Source organism: Silurus aristotelis (assembly GCF_946808225.1).
Source record: "Silurus aristotelis genome assembly, chromosome: 1".
Classification (NCBI taxonomy): Eukaryota; Metazoa; Chordata; class Actinopteri; order Siluriformes; family Siluridae; genus Silurus; species Silurus aristotelis.
Window position 1 is genome coordinate 34,414,335 of NC_139574.1, and position 20,000 is coordinate 34,434,334.

The 20,000-nt window shown below is 39.9% G+C and overlaps 1 protein-coding gene across 9 annotated transcripts in view; it reads left to right on the forward strand.

Annotated features, from left to right (window-relative positions):
* efna3b (ephrin-A3b) overlaps positions 1–20,000 on the forward strand; it is a 109,292-nt gene that overhangs the window by 84,124 nt on the left and 5,168 nt on the right. Inside the window, exon 5 of one of the 9 annotated variants that reach the window (XM_083539276.1) lies at positions 3,672–4,516. The exons of the other annotated variants lie outside the window; for them this stretch is intronic. Within the exon in view, the coding sequence (XP_083395402.1) occupies positions 3,672–3,676 (5 nt within the window). The 3' untranslated portion in view covers positions 3,677–4,516. Of the gene's footprint in view, positions 1–3,671; positions 4,517–20,000 lie in introns of those variants that run through there. 9 annotated transcript variants of the gene reach the window in all.

A 20,000-nucleotide genomic window follows, 5' to 3' on the forward strand; every position in this document is an offset into this window, starting at 1 on the left:
TATTAATTTAATAATACAAAATTGAAAATTTGAAAATCTAATAAATGTATCCAGGCTTTTTACTTGAGCACATGTCAGAGCCCAAACTTCATTACTTTAACTGGAGTGAAGGATGTGTGTACTTTTGCCATCTCTGGTTATTATTATAAATATTTTATTTATAATAATCTTTCTTGTAATCTAAAGCAGTCTCTCGCAAAAGATTTTCCTTCGGGATTAATAAATCTTATCTCTGATCTCATCTTACCTATCCTAACTGTATTTACAAAAGAAATGAGCCATGTGGAGCCGTTTATTCAGCGAAGATGAAGATTTACTTTGACCAAACTAATATATACATCTACAGATGTTAAACAGTATTTAAAAATGTATTTAATCCGTGATTAACATCTGTAAATGTGTATATTAGTTTAGTCAAAGTAAATCTTCATACCATTAACACTAAAGTCTCCCTCCATAGAATGTTGAATAAACATCTCCACATGACTCATTTCTTTTGTAAATACACTCCTGGCATCTGGACAGTTTGTTTCTCCAAACATTCAGCTGAAATACTTTGCCATGCCTCTTGTGCAAAATTTCTTACTCACTAGTGGGAGATTTCTTTCTGACCTTGTGATCCAGTTCATCCCAGAGCAGTTCAACAGGATTAAGGTGCAGAGACTGGGCAGGCCGTTCCATTATAGATAACACTCCAGCAGATTGATTGCTCTCTAAATAATGCTTACAGAGCTTTTGCGTATGCTTCAGGTCGTTATCTTGTTGTCTGGTGAAGTCGGACCCAATTAGCTGCAGTCCAGACGGAATTGCATGGTGTTGAAGTATGGAATGGCAGCCATGTTAGTTCCTTTCACCCGGAATAAATCTTCATCCTTTCCTGCTCCAAAACAACCACAATTTCTTTAGCTGCCACCTACATGGTTGAGGCTATCTGATAATATCTTCTTTGCTGTTCTCCGTCTTATATAAGGTCTTTTGTTGAAACCAAAAATGTCAGATTTGGACTCATCTGTCCACAGAACTTTCTTAAAATCATTCACTGTGTAATTCTTGGCTTCTAGCTATTGCATCTAAACAAAAGAACATGTACTATAAAAGGCACTATATATATATATATATATATATATATATATATATATATATATATATATATATATATATATATATATATATATATATATATATATATATACAAATACCAAACAACCCCACACCCCCTATATATAAAAAAAGTATACCCTAATAATGACGTAATCCCTATACGCCATTTTCCTCCACCTTTGAACTTTTCACATCTAAGCACTTGTTTCAGACACCAAATAACTCAAACTGATAACAAAAAAAAGGCCATGTGTATGTCCACAGACATTTGATTTACAAGAGTCTTCTAATCAACTCGTGCTGTGTAATATCAGCGCTAACACACGCCCCTGCTGATGACTACTATCAGTCTTGTTATGTAGCAACAACGGCAGGCTAAAGAGTCGAAGGATGTTGCTACAGCATAACCATGAGTCAGACAAGGTGTGAGCTATAGTTAGTGCTGATGAGATGAGCATCATGATGCAGTGGCTAGTGTTAGCTATGATTAGCTCTGACAGCACTAGCGATCCTTTGCCCCCCCCACCACCACCCCTTATCCTACTTTCTTTTACTGTCAGGATTTCACGTCTGACAGGAACATGTTCAGCTTTGTCACAGCAAGTCAGATCAAGGACAAAGTCCAGGTTACGAGAAAAAACTAAACAAAGCATTCGAATCATTGTGATGGTGAAAATAAAATCAGTGGCATTCCCGACGAACGTTTTAATACAAGGCATTCATTTAACGGTTACAGTTTACAGAAAGTTTGCCCCCTGAGTGACACTTGAATGAATATTCTAGTTAGAGAAATCCCAGCGGGTGGGTCTTCTTCTTTTCCGATACACGATACACGAAACCCGCAAACGTCTTGCTCTCCGTATAATTGCGTTTAGAGTATCAGCTTACACGGAGGCCAGAGAGGAAAGAAGCGTGACCACAAGAGGCCAAAATGCCAGAGTGACTGATTGTTCAGGATTTTCTCCGATTGAGACCAACTCCACTTTGTCTGATATTTAGCATGAAGAGTGAGATTAACGAGAGTTCGCCGCATCGAAAATCCATATCAATGCAAAGCTAAGAAACAGTCCTTATTCAGTCTGTTTCCTGAATTACATAAGACGCACCTCTGAGGCCGAACTTCCCTCTGGTATATCGTATAGCTCATACTCTGCTCTGAGATGCTGATAATAGGCTTAGGTAATACCAGAATGGCAATGTTATTGAGTTATTCGAACATACTGGCAGAACTGTTCATACGGTTAATAACGTGCAAAAACCAAGGAGAAAAAAAGTGTAGCAAATCCATTCAATATGTGCAATTTTTTTATTTGTTAACTGTAAAGATTCACTCGGTAAAATATTACTCTAGTAAAAGTAAAAGTGCTCCCTTTAAACTTTCACTACAAAAGTATTTGCCTTCAAGTGTACTTAAGTGCTATGATTTATTATGACTATAATGTTCCTATTATAGTTTTTGTCACAAGACTTAATCAACTCAGTATATGTGTAAAGACCAACGTTACTCTTAGCACAAATTACGCAAATTAGAGTCAGGATTTTCTTCCATCATTTATTCCTCTCAAAATATTTCGCTTGCTTTTAAACTGATGCCGAATTGTATGTTTATGTTAAGTAGATACCACCAAGCAGCAATCAAAACAAGTTCAAACTTGAGCGTGCCCTCGACCCTGATTGATGGCGTGCTGTGTGCTTGACCAGTTACGTTTTATCCACCTGTAAATAAAAAGAAACAAGTGATTTTGCAAAATGTAGTTAAAAAAAAGTAAGATATATGCATTTGAAATGTAATAAAGTTAAAGTAAAAGTTTACCCAAATGGAAATACTTCAGTAAAGTGCAGAAACGTGGAAAAAGCTACTGAAGTCACGACTTCGTTACTGTCCACCACTGGTACTGCAAGATCTATTGGTCAAGTTTAATGTCTCTATGATTTACAGATGTCATGCATGGACCCCTAATAATAATAATAATAATAATAATAATAATAATAATAATAATAATAATAATAATAATAATAAAAATAATAAGTTAGTTGGGACATTCTCAGGCTCAGATTTCTATATTTGAAAATGTAATGCTACGCCATCCAAAGACATCCAAAACAACCCTGTGCCTTCAATTTTGTGGGTAACAAGTTAGAGAAGAACCACATATGGCAGGAAAATCCAGTTTTCCCAATTCTTCCCAATTGCTAGCGAGTATCGGTTGAATAGAGCTCAGAAGAGCTCAGCCAATTGTTTGTAATTTGCTGTCGATATGCAATTCTAGCTAGCTGCCACTTTCATCTTCGGCTTGTTTCCTCCGTTTTTTGCAACGAATGGGCAGACACTGCTAATGTTTCCCTGATCTTAGAAGAGTTTTAGTTTTTTGCTCATGTTCTAACCTACAAGGAGAGACGGAGAAATTCAGCCCGTCAGGGAGGGAATATATATAGTCGTGTTTGTCCAATAAAATCGATTGGCAGTAGTTTTTTTTAGCGTTACCCTCCAAATCCCTTTGAATGAGCAATAGCATTCTCATCCACCTACGGACATGTTTTTTTTTTTTTTTTGTTTGTTTTTTTTTCAGAATGAGCCAAAGAACCCAGAGGAAATAGAGAAAGCATGAGGAAAAAACCCTGCACATGAGCGCCTGATCGAACCAGAGACCCTGGAGCTATGAGGCAGCAACAACACCACACCATGCAGCCCATAATGCTAATGCTGTACTTCTATTATATAGTTATATAATAGATATTGTTATATTATACTGGATTAGGGTTTTTTTTTTTTGTCACATTGGAAGCCAGATGATTATTTACTCGTTAAATCGAACATTAAACCATTGTGTACAAATTGCAGGCAGACTTTCTCACAGAAACCCCCAAACACCAGCCATTTAGAAACAGCCTCAAGTCAGATAGATTCTCTTAGCTTGGATACCGTGACCTGTAGCATGCACATATACAGATACAAACTGTGCGTTTTCTTTACAAATTCATTTGGAGCTGAAAATCCGTATTGGCACTCTTGGGCTCACAGGAGGCTTCAAAAGTTTGCGAACATACGTCTTTTCCAACCATGTGTGCTTCTTCCATGATCTGTTACCACAGTGTTGGAGGCACACAAACCTCTTCCAGCATAAATGCCAGCTACATGAAGATATGGTTTAAATGGATTGGAGATCTTGAGTGGCCTGCTATAGAGCTCACCACTACTGAACACCTTTGGAAGGAATTGGAACACTGACTGCACGCTAGACCTCCTCACCTCACCTACATCAGTACCTGACTTTACTAACACCCTTGTGGCTGAATAAGAACTAATTTCCACAACCACAATAAAAAAAAATCTAGTGGAAAATGTTTCTAGAAGAGTGGAAAAAAGAGTGGATATAGTGTATTTAAAACTAAACTAAAGGAGTTTTGTCCTCTGGGTAGGTCTAAAATTGTGTTTTTTTCCAGAAAAAACAGTCGAGCATATTTCTTGTTGCCTTGACATGACAGCTTGACAAACTACGCCTTCATAGTGATCCAAGCCCACTTCACTGGAGTCTTGCACCTGTACGTGGCACAGTCAGGTTTCAAACCGTATTACAGCAAAAGGTCAACGAAAGATTTCCAGAAACGCAATACCATGCACCCTCACATGTTCCACAGAATGGATGACGGGAATAGCTGCTATTTCTCAATGTTAATTCCGAGACATACAAAAACACAATGCTGTTTACTCCTCCATCTGATGACTCCTGCTAGTCAGACACCCTGAGCCAAAGTCAGCTGACTCCATCTAATATTCGGAATGACACGTAATACTACTACTTACAGCACACCTTGACGTGTCATCTGACTTTCTGCTTAGGATGCACAATTCCAGCTCTAACATGCTCTAATCCCAAACATCCTCCACTGATCCTCCCCTCAGGCAAAGTTCAATGACTTTCCCCTAGATATTACAACAGCATTTAAAAATATCTTTTATTCTTACTTTGTGTGTTTATAATTATATACACAAAGTATTAAATAATAGTATTTAATACAAATTATATAAAAAATCATTAAATAATTGAAATAATCTAGAACTATGATTTATGCCATGTTTTCTGTTCTCTATCTATCTATCTATCTATCTATCTGTCTGTCTGTCTGTCTGTCTGTCTGTCTGTCTGTCTGTCTGTCTGTCTGTCTGTCTGTCTGTCTGTCTATCGGGAGAGCGTATAAATATATAATTTTATATATAATATTTTTGTACAGCCTTGTACACTTCACATTTTGTTGGCTTGGATCCTTAAAATATTATTTTATAATATATTTAATATTTAATAAAATATTATCATAAAAATATATATAAATTAGTTTTTTTGCTTATGCACCACTGATACATCACACACAAGAAAAATGGTGGTTGCTGATGTTGATGGTGGTGTCATGGATTCAGGATATCACGCGGGAGATAATGAACATTGCGATGAATATTAACGAGTTAGTTTAAAAATTGACAGAAACAAACGCTCCCCTGGTTTTAGTTGCATGTTGATGAGGAATAAAGTGAAATGCACCTCTTTCTACACTGAGAGATTTCTAGCAGATAAAATGAAGCACTTCAGAAGAGTAAAGCATTCTGCAATTATCCAAACATCTTTCACTAAAGACATTGACTCTGAAACGACTGTATGACCATGTTAAACTAATACAAATTATAAAAGACATTGTTGGCCAGACAGCAGTCCTAAAAAACGACAAAAACAAAAAAACGTTTCACAAAAACGCCCTTGCAGAAGAGGCCATGGGATGCAAGAAAAGATGTATTTTGTATTTATTTATATATATATTTTTAACTTTATTACACTGCTCAGTTGCATTGAGAATACACAGTGCATGAGGCAACAGACTTGAGGCTGACATATTGGGAGCAGAACATGATGCCAGTCTCTCTGTATCTAGCTCTCTTTTAAATATCAACTTAAAAAAAAAAGATTATATATATATATATATATATATATATATATATATATATATATATATATATATATATATATATATATATATATATATATATATATATATATATATTCATCCTGTTAGGCAAAAACTAATGTAGTATTCCAAAGCACTTTTTAAGGAGTTATACAATGTGGTGTGCACTTATCGGACTGGACGTTAATTACACATAAATTACACATGAATTACACCTATTAGACTTATTAGATGAATTACACTTGAGTTAGACATATTAGACCTTTTAGACCCATCAGCCTTATTAGATTCGATTTAAACTTGAATTAGACCTATTAGACAATCAGACTTGAAACCCAGCCATTAGGGGGGCACAAGCCAGTGTACTCTTAGTGCCGGTCCCAAGCCCGGTCCCAAGCCCGGGTAAATGGGGAGGGTTGCGTTAGGAAGGGCATCCAGCGTAAAACATGTGTCAAATCAAATATGCGGATCACAAATGAGAATTTCATACCGGATCGGTCGAGGCCCGGGTTAACAACGACCGCCACAGGTATCGTTAGCCGACAGGGTACCGGTGGAAATTGGGCTACTGTTGGCCGAAGGAGGAGAAGGAGAGGAGGAAGGCGTCTACAGAGACGGCAGGAAAAGGAGCAGTGTAGGAGAGTAGAGGTTCGGGTTGGTACTTTAAATGTTGGTACTATGACGGGTAAAGAGAGAGAGATAGCTGATATGATGGAGAGGAGAAAGGTAGATGTGTTGTGTGTTCAGGAGACCAAGTGGAAAGGGAGTAAGGCCAGGAACATTGGAGGTGGGTTTAAACTGTTTTATCATGGTGTGGATGGGAAGAGAAATGGTGTAGGGGTGATTCTGAAGGAAGAGTACAGTAAGAGTGTAGTGGAGGTGAAGAGAGTTTCTGATAGGGTGATGATCGTGAAGGTGGAAGTTGAAGGGATGATGATAAATGTCATCAGTGCCTATGCTCCACAAGTTGGCTGTGAGATGGAGGAGAAAGAAAGATTCTGGAGTGAATTAGATGAAGTGGTAGATGGTGTACCTAGGAAAGAACGATTGGTGATTGGGGCAGACTTTAATGGGCATGTAGGTGAAGGGAACAGAGGTGATGAGGAGGTGATGGGTAGGTATGGTTTTAAGGAGAGGAATGTGGAAGGGCAGATGGTGGTAGATTTTGCTAAAAGGATGGAAATGGCAGTGGTGAACACGTATTTTAAGAAGAAGGAGGATCATAGGGTGACGTATAAGAGTGGAGGAAGGTGCACACAGGTGGATTATGTTCTGTGTAGGAGATGCAACCTGAAGGAGATTGTAGACTGTAAGGTGTTGGCGGGGGACAGTGTAGCTAGACAGCATCGGATGGTGGTCTGTAGGATGGTTTTGGAGGCGAAGAAGAAGAGGAGGAAAGTAAGGTTTGAAAGAAGAATAAGATGGTGGAAACTGAAGGAGGAAGAGTGTAGTGTGAGGCTCAGGGAAGAGGTCAGACAGGGGCTTGGTGGTGGTGAAGAGGTGCCGGATGATTGGGCAACTACTGCAGGAGTGATGAGGGAGGCAGCTAGAAAAGTACTTGGTGTGACATCTGGAAATAGAAAGCAAGACAAGGAGACGTGGTGGTGGAATGAGGAAGTGCAGGAGAGCATTAGGGGAAAGAGGTTGGCAAAACAGAAGTGGGATCGACAGAGTGATGAGAAAAGTAGGCAGGAGTACAAGGAGATGCGGCAGCAGGTTAAAAGGGATGTGGCGAAAGCCAAGGAAAAGGCATATGAGGAACTGTATAAGAGGTTGGACACTAAGGAAGGAGAAAAGGATTTATACCGATTGGCCAAGCAGAGGGACTGAGCTGGGAAGGATGTACTGCAAGTTAGAGCAATAAAGGATGGAGAGGGAAATGTGTTGACTAGTGAGGAGAGTGTGTTGAGAAGATGGAGGGAGTATTTTGAGCAGCTGATGAATGAGGAAAATCAGAGAGAGAGAAGGTTGGATGGTGTGGAGATGGTGAAGCAGGATGTAGATAGGATTAGTAAGGAGGAAGTGAGAGCAGCGATTAAGAGGATGAAGAATGGAAAGTCGGTTGGACCAGATGACATACCGGTAGAAGCGTGGAGATGTTTAGGAGAGATGGCAGTGGAGTTTTTAACCAGATTGTTTAACAGGATTCTGGAAGGGGAGAGGATGCCTGAGGAATGAAGAAGGAGTGTGCTGGTACCAATCTTTAAGCATAAGGGAGATGTGCAGACCTGCAGTAACTACAGGGGAATTAAGTTGATCAGTCACACCATGAAGTTATGGGAAAGAGTAGTGGAAGCCAGGCTGAGAGAAGAGGTGACCATCTGTGAGCAACAGTATGGTTTCATGCCGAGGAAGAGCACCACAGATGCCTTATTTGCTTTGAGGATGTTGATGGAGAAGTATAGAGAAGGACAGAAGGAGCTGCATTGTGTATTTGTGGATTTAGAGAAAGCGTACGACAGGGTGCCGAGAGAGGAGTTGTGGTATTGTATGAGGAAGTCAGGTGTGTCAGAGAAGTATGTGAGGGTGGTGCAGGACATGTATGAGGACAGTGTGACGGCAGTAAAGTGTGCAGTAGGTACGACAGACTGGTTCAGGGTGAAGGTTGGACTGCATCAAGGATCGGCCCTGAGCCCTTTCCTGTTTGCAGTGGTGATGGACAGGTTGACGGACGAGGTCAGACAGGAGTCTCCCTGGACTATGATGTTTGCAGATGATATTGTGATTTGTGGTGAGAGTAGAGAGCAGGTTGAGAAGAGCCTGGAGAGGTGGAGATATGCGCTGGAGAGAAGGGGAATGAAAGTCAGTAGGAGTAAGACAGAGTACATGTGTGTGAATGAGAGGGAGGGCAGTGGAGGGATGCGGTTGCAGGGAGAAGAGGTGGAGAAGGTGGAGGAGTTCAGGTACCTGGGGTCAACAGTGCAAAGTAATGGAGAGTGTGTTAGGGAAGTAAAGAAAAGAGTGCAGGCAGGGTGGAGTGGGTGGAGAAGAGTGACAGGAGTGATTTGTGATAGAAGCGTATCTGCAAGAATGAAAGGGAAAGTTTATAGGACTGTGGTGAGACCTGCGATGTTGTATGGATTAGAGACAGTGGCATTGAGTAAAAGACAGGAGGTGGAGCTGGAGGTAGCAGAGCTGAAGATGTTGAGGTTTTCGTTGGGAGTGACGAGGATGGACAAGATTAGAAATGAGTTTATTAGAGGGACAGCCCATGTAGGATGTTTTGGTGACAAGGTGAGGGAGGCGAGATTGAGATGGTTTGGACATGTGCAGAGAAGGGACATGAATTATATTGGTAGAAAAATGCTGAAGATGGAGCCACCAGGTAGGAGGAAAAGAGGAAGGCCAAGGAGGAGGTTCATGGATGTGGTGAGGGAAGACATGCAGGTAGTTGGTGTAAAAGAGGCAGATATAGAGGACAGGGTGGTATGGAGACGGATGATCCGCTGTGGCGACCCCTAATGGGAGCAGCCGAAAGAAGAAGAAGAAGAAGACAATCAGACTTGAATTTCACCTATTAAACCTGAATTAGAGGTAGATTAGAATTGCATGTGAATTAGACCTATTAGCTCTACTGTATCAGGCCCATTAGACTTGAATTAAAACTATTAGACAAATTAAACTTGAATTACACTTAAATTGGGCCTATTAGACCTATTAAACTTAGTAGAATTATTAGACTTGAATTAAACAAATTAGAAGAATTAGACTTGTAATGGACTTGTATTTATATTTTATATATTTAAGGAGTTATACACAATGCTGTTGTTGGATTAGCCTTGAATTACACTTGAATTACAAATACTTGAACTTGAATTAAATTAGACTTGAATTAATCAGACTTGTGATGGACTTGTATTAGACGTGTTAGTTTTATATTAGATGTATTACAATAGTATTACACCAGACAGATATGTCATAGACTAAACACCATGTATTGGGCTTGTATTATTCTTTTTAAACTAGTATAACTGTATTGTTTTTTTTTTTATTGTATTGTAGTATATAGTAGTAACTGTATTAGGCTTAATAGACTTGCATTTGACTTATTTGACCAATTAGATTATTAGAATTGTATAGACCTCTTATCCAGCTTATTAGACTTGTGTCAGACTTGTATTGTGCCAGTATTAGACCTACTATACTCATATTCGACTTACTAGTATTGCACTAGATATATTAGATTTGTATTGGACTCGTATTACACTCTTACATTTATCATGCACCTTCTTATAATGCATTCTGCATATCAATGAGCTTGTAAAAAATAATAGTGTTTATAGCTTTAAATGTATTTGCAGTGAATTACGTAAGGGTCACAATTCATTGCATATGAAGTATGAATAGTACATACAGTATATATGTATTGTTGCTGACTCATCACCAATTCACTGTTCCAGGATTAGCACATGCATGTCATGTCAACGCCTACTGTGCAGAACTTAATGATAAACTCTACATCTACAATCCTATTAATGCACATTCATAGTGTAGACAGTTTCGCTTCATTCATTCTGTCTAAAGATTTCGAATAAATGATATCTTATATGAGTGCATGGAAAAAAAAAAACACTGCCTTGGATGGGTGTTTTTTTCTTTTGCAGCTGTAAAATGACAGCTACAATTTACTCTCTCTCATTTACTCTCTCTTTTTCTCTCTCTCTCTCTCTCTCTCTCTCTCTCTCTCTCTCTCTCTCTCTCTCTCTCTCTCTCTCTTTCTCTCTCTCTCTCTCTGTGTGACTGTAAACCTGCAGTTATTGCGAAGAAGATGTATTGATGTACAGTTAAAATCCCAGAAGGTGTCATTCGGGCAAAATGTGCTATAAAAGGTGCAGAGTCATCAAGTCTTTTATGTTGGGGTTTATTTACTGTCTGTTAGGTGATTAAGGTTTTTAAGATTTTTTTTTTTTTTTTTTTTTTTTTTTTTTATGAGCCTGATATATTACCACAGATGGTGCTCCAGCTATTTTATAATGTATTGGCACATTCTGGTGTATGTAAACATTTACTGTATATAAAACACCATAGGCACACATTTAATCATAGACAAATATATTTTACAAAGAAAAAACAAACAAGCAAAAAAACCCACAGAGCATTTCATGTTACAAGCAATATTTGTTTAATGTTATTAATATTATTATTAATATGTTTAAATGTATTACTTATTAGACTTCTTCTAGACTTTAGGTGTGTACTTGACTAGGACTCGACTCGTATTAGACTCATCAGCCTTGTACTAGACCTCAATAAGAGCCGTATTAAATGTGTACTTGACCTGTATTAAACTTTGGATAAGCATTAAACTCAAACTAGACCTTAAACGTGTATTAGAATTGTTGGACTCAGACTTTATTTAGAATCGTATGAGACCTATTAGACTTGGACTAGACCTGTAGCAGACCTGTACTAGACTTGTATCTAACCTGTATTAGACCTTTATTAGACTTATACTATAGCCGTATTAGTCCTGTATTAGCTCTGTATTAGACTCATATTAGACTTGTACTAGACCTGTATTACACCTTATAAAAGACTTGTATTAAATGTAATGCACTTAGATGTCTATTAGACCTTTATTTAGACTTGTAATTATTAGAATTATTAGTCGCATATCCGGCTTATTAGACCTCTATACTTATACATACCACTAGAAAAAGGTTGAAAATAATAAAATATGTAGGTGGTGGTTATTCATTAATATTAAAGCCTATTATCCACTTTGTTTGGAGGGGGAAAAAACGATTTCTTAACTGTTGTGCAAGAGGAATGGCACGTGAAAGTTTTTTTTGTTCCAATCTAAACGTCACTCACGTTTTTTTCAACTAGTATTTATGTGACGTGTAAATAATACTAGACCCTTACTTGACCTCTACTCGACTTTAGACATGTGTTAGAACTATCCATCCATCCATCCATCTTCTCCCGCTTATCCGATGCCGGGTCGCGGGGGCAGCAGTCTAAGCAAAGATGCCCAGACTTCCCTCTCCCTAGACACTTCTTCCAGCTCTTCCGGGGGGACACCAAGGCGTTCCCAGGCCAGCCGGGAGACATAGTCTCTCCAGCATGTCCTAGGTCTTCCCCGGGGTCTCCTCCCAGTGGGACGCGCCCGGAACACCTTCCCAGGAAGGCGTCCAGGAGGCATCCGGAACAGATGCCCGAGCCACCTCAGCTGACCCCTCTCGATGTGGAGGAGCAGCGGATCTACTCCGAGCTCCTCCCGAGTGACTAAGCTTCTCACCCTATCTCTAAGGGATCGCCCAGCCACCCTGCGGAGGAAGCACATTTCGGCCGCCTGTATCCGGGATCTTGTCCTTTCGGTCATGACCCAGAGCTCATGACCATAGGTGAGAGTAGGAACGTAGATTGACCGGTAAATCGAAAGTTTCGCCTTGCGGCTCAGCTCCTTCTTCACCACGACAGACCGGTACATCGACCGCATTACTGCAGAAGCTGCACCGATCCGTCTGTCAATCTCCCGTTCCACCCTTCCCTCACTCGTGAACAAAACCCCAAGATACTTAAACTCCTCCACTTGCGGCAGGAACTCCCCACCAACCTGAAGTGGGCAAGCCACCCTTTTCCGACTGAGGACCATGGCCTCGGATTTGGAGGTGCTGATTCTCATCCCAGCCGCTTCACACTCGGCTGCAAACCGTCCCAGTGCATGCTGAAGGTCCTGGTCTGATGAAGCCAACACAACAACATCATCTGCAGAGAGCAAAGACGAAATCGTGTCGTCACCAAACCGGACACCCTCCGACCCCTGGCTGCGCCTAGAAATTCTGTCCATAAAAATTATGAACAGAACCGGTGACAAAGGGCAGCCCTGCCGGAGTCCAACATGCACCGGGAACAAGTCTGACTTACTGCCGGCAATGCAAACCAAGCTCCTGCTTCGGGCATACAGGGACCGGACAGCCCTTAGTAAAGGGCCCCCGACCCCATACTCCCGGAGCACCCTCCACAGGCCGCCGCGAGGGACACAGTCGAATGCCTTTTCCAAATCCACAAAGCACATGTGGACTGGTTGGGCAAACTCCCATGAACCCTCCAGCACCCTGTAGAGGGTATAGAGCTGGTCCAGTGTTCCACGGCCTGGACGAAAACCACATTGTTCCTCCTGAATCCGAGGTTCTACTATCGGCCGTATTCTCCTCTCCAGTACCCTGGCATAGACTTTCCCAGGTAGGCTGAGAAGTGTGATCCCCCTATAGTTGGAACACACCCTCCGGTCCCCCTTCTTAAAAAGAGGGACCACCACCCCGGTCTGCCATTCCAGAGGCACTGTCCCCGACCGCCACGCGATGCTGCAGAGGCGTGTCAGCCAAGACAGCCCCACAACATCCAGAGACTTGAGGTACTCAGGGCGGATCTCATCCACCCCCGGTGCCCTGCCACCGAGGAGTTTCTTTACTACCTCGGTGACTTCAGCTTGGGTGATGGACGAGTCCGCCTCTGAGCCCTCAGCCTCTGCTTCCTCAATGGAAGATGTGTTAGAACTATTAGATTCAAATTAGACTCATATTAAAACTATTACACTAACCCTTTAATAGGTCTCTTGTACTGGGCTGCATTAGTAGACCTGTAATAGATTTGTGTTATAATAGATGTATATTAGACTCATTAGACCTTGTAGACCTGCATTAGACTTATAAATGACTTGTATTAGACAAGACTATTTGGCTAATTGAACTTTTATACACTACTTGTTGCGTTTTTGTTGTTGTTGTTGTTGTTGTTGTTGTTTGTTTTTGTTTTGTTTGTTAATTTTCAGAATTTAAAAAAGTGGGAAGAATCAAATATGCATTAAATTGTCTAGATTATTAAACAGGCTATTAGTTTGGAGAAAAAAAAATTGCTGAGTTTTCCTTGTTTCCTTGTTCCTATTTTCCTTGTTGTTCATTTTGTGCTAGTGATTTTTTGTTCCACTCGAGCTGTCACAAATCATTTTAGTTTTTAACGAGTTATTAGGTGATGCGTGAATATTATTAGACCTGTACTAGACCTGAGTGTATTAGACTCAGACTCGTATTAGACCTATTAGACTCAGGTCTAATACTGCACATATCTTATTCTTATAAAAGACCAAAAGGTTTAATACGAGTCTAATTAGATTTTAATAAACTCAGACTCTAGACTTGTATTAGACCTGTATTAGACTCTTTCTAGACCCATATTAGACCTGTTATAGACTGTATTAGACTCTTATTTGTCTTATTTTCAGCTTATTAGATTTATACACACTATTTTTTTTTTTTTTTTGCATAAATTTTCTTGTTTCCGAAAATATAACTCCAAAAGATTTCAACTGAATTGTAGAGATTAATAAACATAATATTTGTTTGGAGAAAAAATAAATAAATCGCGGTGTTTTCCTAGTTGTCGTGCTAGACGAACTGCACATGAGCGCTTTTTAGTTCCAAGCGAGCAGTCACTCGTTTTTTTGTTTTTTTTGTTTTTTTTTTCCAACAAGTTATTAGGCGAAGCGTAAACATAGCTGCCGAGTCGAACCCTTATGCGCTGATAGGCAGCTCCGAGCCCACATCACTCCGCAGTTTAACCTGTGTCTGAACACGCACACACTAGTTGCGTGTCTGGAAGCGTTTGTCAGGCTGCAGATTGGCATCACAAAAAGGTGTCTTCTGTGAACCGTGTGACAGGGTGTGTGTTTACAAATCTGCCCGTCACTTTGCGAAAGAAGTAGAGGTCACACACACACACACACACGCACACACACGCTCAGAACTGGTTGCATGAGATGACTACCCAGCTGCTGTGCGCAATAAATAACATTCCACAAATGTTTTGGACTTCAGGGTTGGCATCCACACCACATAGTGCACAAAGTACACAGTGTGAAGTGAGGGGGAGAAAAAAAAAGAAATCTTTTGGAGAAAAAAATATTTCCTTATGAATTCCTCCTAAGATGAAAGTCATAGAAGTCAAAGTCTGATAAATGTGATCTCAAACTATTAATTTTGACACAGCATGGTTGAAATGTCGATTCGGATTAGCTGATTAAGGTCGGCTCGTTTTATACAACAGCATGTCCCTGTCATTTGAGCTGACTTTACAATATACGGACAAACGTTTGTGGACACCTGAATATAAGATTGGTATGTGCTTTGTGAACATACCATTCCACACCGAGTCCCTATTTACTGTTATAATAACCTCTACTCTACTGGGAAGATGTTAGAAGTGTGCTCATTGAGGTCTGAGTTTAGCTACAAGGGTGTCAAGTAAAGTCAGGTAGAGATGTAGGTGAAGTGAGGAGGACTCGGGTGCAGTCAGCGTTCCAAGTCGTCCCAAAGGTGGTCAATAGGGATGAAGTGAGAGCTCTTCAGCAGACCACTCAATATCTTTTACTATCACCCATGTAAACCATATGATCATGGTGCTGGATTTGTGCACAGGGGCATTGACATGTTGGAACAGGTTTGGGTCTCCTAGTTCAAGTGAAGGGAAAATATTATGCTACTTTACCCAAAGGCATCCTTAACAACTGTGTGGTAATTTTTGGGGATGAAGCACATACGGCTGGAAAAGTCCAAAAAATACTTTTGTCCATATTGTGTATATGCTATTTAGGCCTCCATAGCAAGAATCTCTGTGGTAGCTTTTTTCAGGTGAATTGATATCCGGAACTACTGTAACCCATGTTGCAACAAAATGTATCTCCAAACGGATCCAAATGTATTATTATTGCTATATGAGAACTTTGTGGTGGTAAAAGTAAACCCAGCTTTTTTTATTTTTTTCCCCCTTTCTTTTTTTTCCAAGGCATACTTCATCATGCTGTGTTTCTTCCTCTCTTGTAATTTAGTTGACCGGGTTTGAAAAGGAAATGTGTGAACCTTGCCGCTAATGAGCTCGTAGAAATAAAGGAAAGAAAAAAGCATAATAAAAGTCAGATGTTTGAATCATTACGTTAAAGTTTTGACCCACCCTGCCATATGCCATTGATAATCTCGGTCGTACACGCTGTAGCCTGATTACAAGAGGAATCCATTAAAGGTCTCCGTCAGTCCGGGTTCGATAGGTCAAACGTGTCACATAGATATTTGGTATATAAGAGACTCTCACGAAGCTCAGCGTGGGAATCAAACAAATGATGGTGTAGCTTCGAGTTACGGCTAAAGATCTGTACTCTCTTGATAACATCTGTGTTCGTGACTTGTAGGAAAACTGCTCAGCATGAGTATTGTACGTATGAGGTTATCGTGAAAAAAGCCTTTTTTGCCTCTGGATTAGTTACAGCTCTTGTGTGTTGGAAGCGAATACGCCTTTCTTTAGACCCTCGGCTTTATCTTTTACGCTTTTCTGCACATTGTAAACTAACACCACATTACAGTCATGCGAAAGAAGACGTACCAGACACCGAAGAACATAAAATAGCCGAAAGATGAACAAGCCACAAAACTTTTTTTAATGGCTACATGCATTCAGCAATAAAACCAGTCATTCCGTATACCATATTTACATCATTAATTCTATGAATAACCTTGAAGTTGAAATCCATTTTGTGAAGATAAAAACATGCCTGATTCGACTCTCTATATTGTCATGTGAATTTCCTCCTGCAATAAATCAAGTCAGCAATCTATCCGTCTAGATAAAGGTATTGAGAAACCCGACTTTTCCAGCCATATGAGGTTCTTCCCCAAACCGTTACCTCAAATTTGGAGGCACACAATTGTATAGGACGTCTTTGGATGCAGGAGCATAAAATTGTTACCTTCATTTGAACTAAGAGAGCCAAACCTGTTCCAGCATGACAATGGTCCTATACACAGTGCCAGCTCCATGAAAATATGGTTCACATGGGTTGAAGTAGAAGATCTTGAGTGGCCTGCTATAGAACGCTGACCTTAACCCAATTAAACACCACTGGAATGAATTGAAATGCTACCTGCATCCCAGGCCTCCTTATCCTTTACTAACTAAAAGATAGATAGATAGATAGATAGATAGATAGATAGATAGATAGATAGATAGATAGATAGATAGATAGATAGATAGATAGATAGATAGATAGATAGATAGATAGATAGATAGATAGACTAAGGAAAATAAGTATTTGAACACTCTGCTATTTTGCAAGTTCTCCAACTTAGAAATCATGGAGGGGTCTGAACTTGTCATCGTAGGTGCATGTCCACTGTGAGAGACATAATCTAAAAAAAAATCCAGAAATCACAATATATGATTTTTTAACTATTTATTTGTATAATACAGCTGCAAATAAGTATTTGAACACCTGAGAAAGTCAATGTTAATATTTGGTACAGTAGCCTTTGTTTGCAATTACAGAGGTCAAATGTTTCCTGTAGTTTTTCACCAGGATTGCACACACTGCAGGAGGGATTTTGGCCCACTCCTCCACACAGATCTTCTCTAGATCAGTCAGGTTTCTGGCCTGTCGCTGAGAAACATGGAGTTTGAGCTCCCTCCAAAGATTCTCTATTGGGTTTAGGTCTGGAGACTGGCTAGGCCATGCCAGAACCTTGATATGCTTCTTACAGAGCCACTCCTTGGTTATCCTGGCTGTGTGCTTCGGGTCATTGTCATGTTGGAAGACCCAGCCTCGACCCATCTTTAATGCTCTAACTGAGGGAAGGAGGTTGTTCCCCCAAATCTGGCAATACATGGCCCCGGTCATCCTCTTCTTAATACAGTGCAGTCGCCCTGTCCCATGTGCAGAAAAACACCCCCAAAGCATGATGCTACCACCCCCATGCCTTACAGTAGGGATGGTGTTCTTGGGATGGTACTTATCATTCTTCTTCCTCCAAACACATTTAGTGGAATTATGACCCAAAAGTTCTATTTTGATCTCATATGACCACATGAATTTCTCCCATGACTCCTCTGGATCATCCAAATGGTCATTGGCAAACTTAAGACATGCCTGGACATGTGCTGGTTTAAGCAGGGGAACCTTCCGTGCCATGCATGATTTCAAACCATGACGTCTTGGTGTATTACCAACAGTAACCTTGGAAACAGTGGTCCCAGCTCTTTTTACAGGCAGACTAACAGGTCTTTGAGGGTCAGAATTCTAGCTGATAGACAGGTGTTCAAATACTTATTTGCAGCTGTATCATACAAATAAATAGTTTAAAAAATCATATATTGTGATTTCTGGATATTGTTTTTAGATTATGTCTCTCACAGTGGACATGCACCTACGATGACAATTTCAGACCCCTCCATGATTTCTAAATGGGAGAACTTGCAAAAAAGCAGGGTGTTCAAATACTTATTTTCCTCACTGTAGATAGATAGATAGATAGATAGATAGATAGATAGATAGATAGATAGATAGATAGATAGATAGATAGATAGATAGATAGATAGATAGATAGATAGATAGATAGAGTTTACAGTGTGCATACACTCCTGAAATCCAATTAATTTCAAAGGGGTCCTAGTGTTTTTTTTGTCATGTCTATTTTTTACATTCTGTACTTATAGTGCACACACATACATTTATGCTTAAACCACAGCTGACTTTGATTTGACTCACTGCATTTGCGTTTGAAGAGCTGCCCTTAGGCGAGCTCAAAGACTGTCTCCACATGCATGAGCGGTCACATAGTCTGGACCTGGAAGTGTTATTAAGCGTTTTTTTCATATTAAGCGACCCCTTTCACACTTAAAAATTAGATTTCTAGAAAGCATCAGCTTTCCATAGCATAGACTGGTTACGCATTCTGCACGCATTTCTGAAATATATATATATATATATTCTTTCTTTTTTTTTTTTTTTTGCTGTATTAGTGAGGTCAGGCTCTGATGTTACATATGGAGATCTGGAGTCCTGGTTCATTCGGTGTTTATTGGGGTTGAGGTCAGAGTTTGGGCCACTCAACACTTTAATGCACTCATGTAGATTGTTTTGTGCACATTTTGTTTCATGGCCTCTTTGATCCATTGAAGGGAAATTGTTTATTGTTACAACATATGAAAGACTACACTATTTAGAACAAAAGTATTGGGACACCTGACATTTCCAGCCACATGTGCTTCTTCCCCGAACTGTTAACCACAAAGTTGGAGGCAGACAGTTGTATATGACGTCCTTGGATGAGGTAGTATTACATTTTTCTTTCAGAGAGACAAACCTGTTCCAGCATAACAATGCCCCTGTGCATAAAACCAGCTGCATTAAGATATTTTTGCATGGGTTGAAGTGAAAAATCTTAAGATGCCTTCTCTTGAGAATTGGACTATTGACTGCACCCCAGGCCTCCTCACGCTACGTCAGTACCTTTGAACTAGCACCAATGTCCACAAGCACACTTAAAAATCTAGTGGAACATCTTCCCAGAAGAGTGGAGGTTATTATAACAGCAAATGGGGACTAGGAAGGAATTTCAATGGGAAGCACATAGCAATCATATGGTCAGGTGTTAACTTTCGTCTTGATAGTGTATGTATAGAGATGATAGTCAAGGGTATCTATGCACTTATGTTTATAGTGTATTTTATGGAAGGGTTATTAATATTGCATAACATTTATGCTATTGCTGCCCATACTAGTACTACTACTACATCCTCACATACATCATATCAACGTCATTTTATATGGTTTTGTTCGTAGACATCCTCACCCACATCAAACAGAGTAAGAAAAGTGATAGCGTTTTTGCTCAAATTACTGTGCAAAGTGTAACATATGCTGCAATAAGCTGCACAGAAAACACAGCTTAAGAGTTCACAAGAGCTTTCTGTTAGGGCTCGAGCCTTTGGCGATGGGTAATGTGAAGCTTTTTCAAAACAAAAGCAAAAAATACAAATAAATCACCGCAGCTTTCCAGCTTGCTCATCACACCACACACATGCACACATTCAGTTCACTGCTCAGGGGGAGATGAGAAAGAAAGTGAGATCACGTTAATAAATCTAGGACAAAAGGGCTCAGATGTGTCACATTA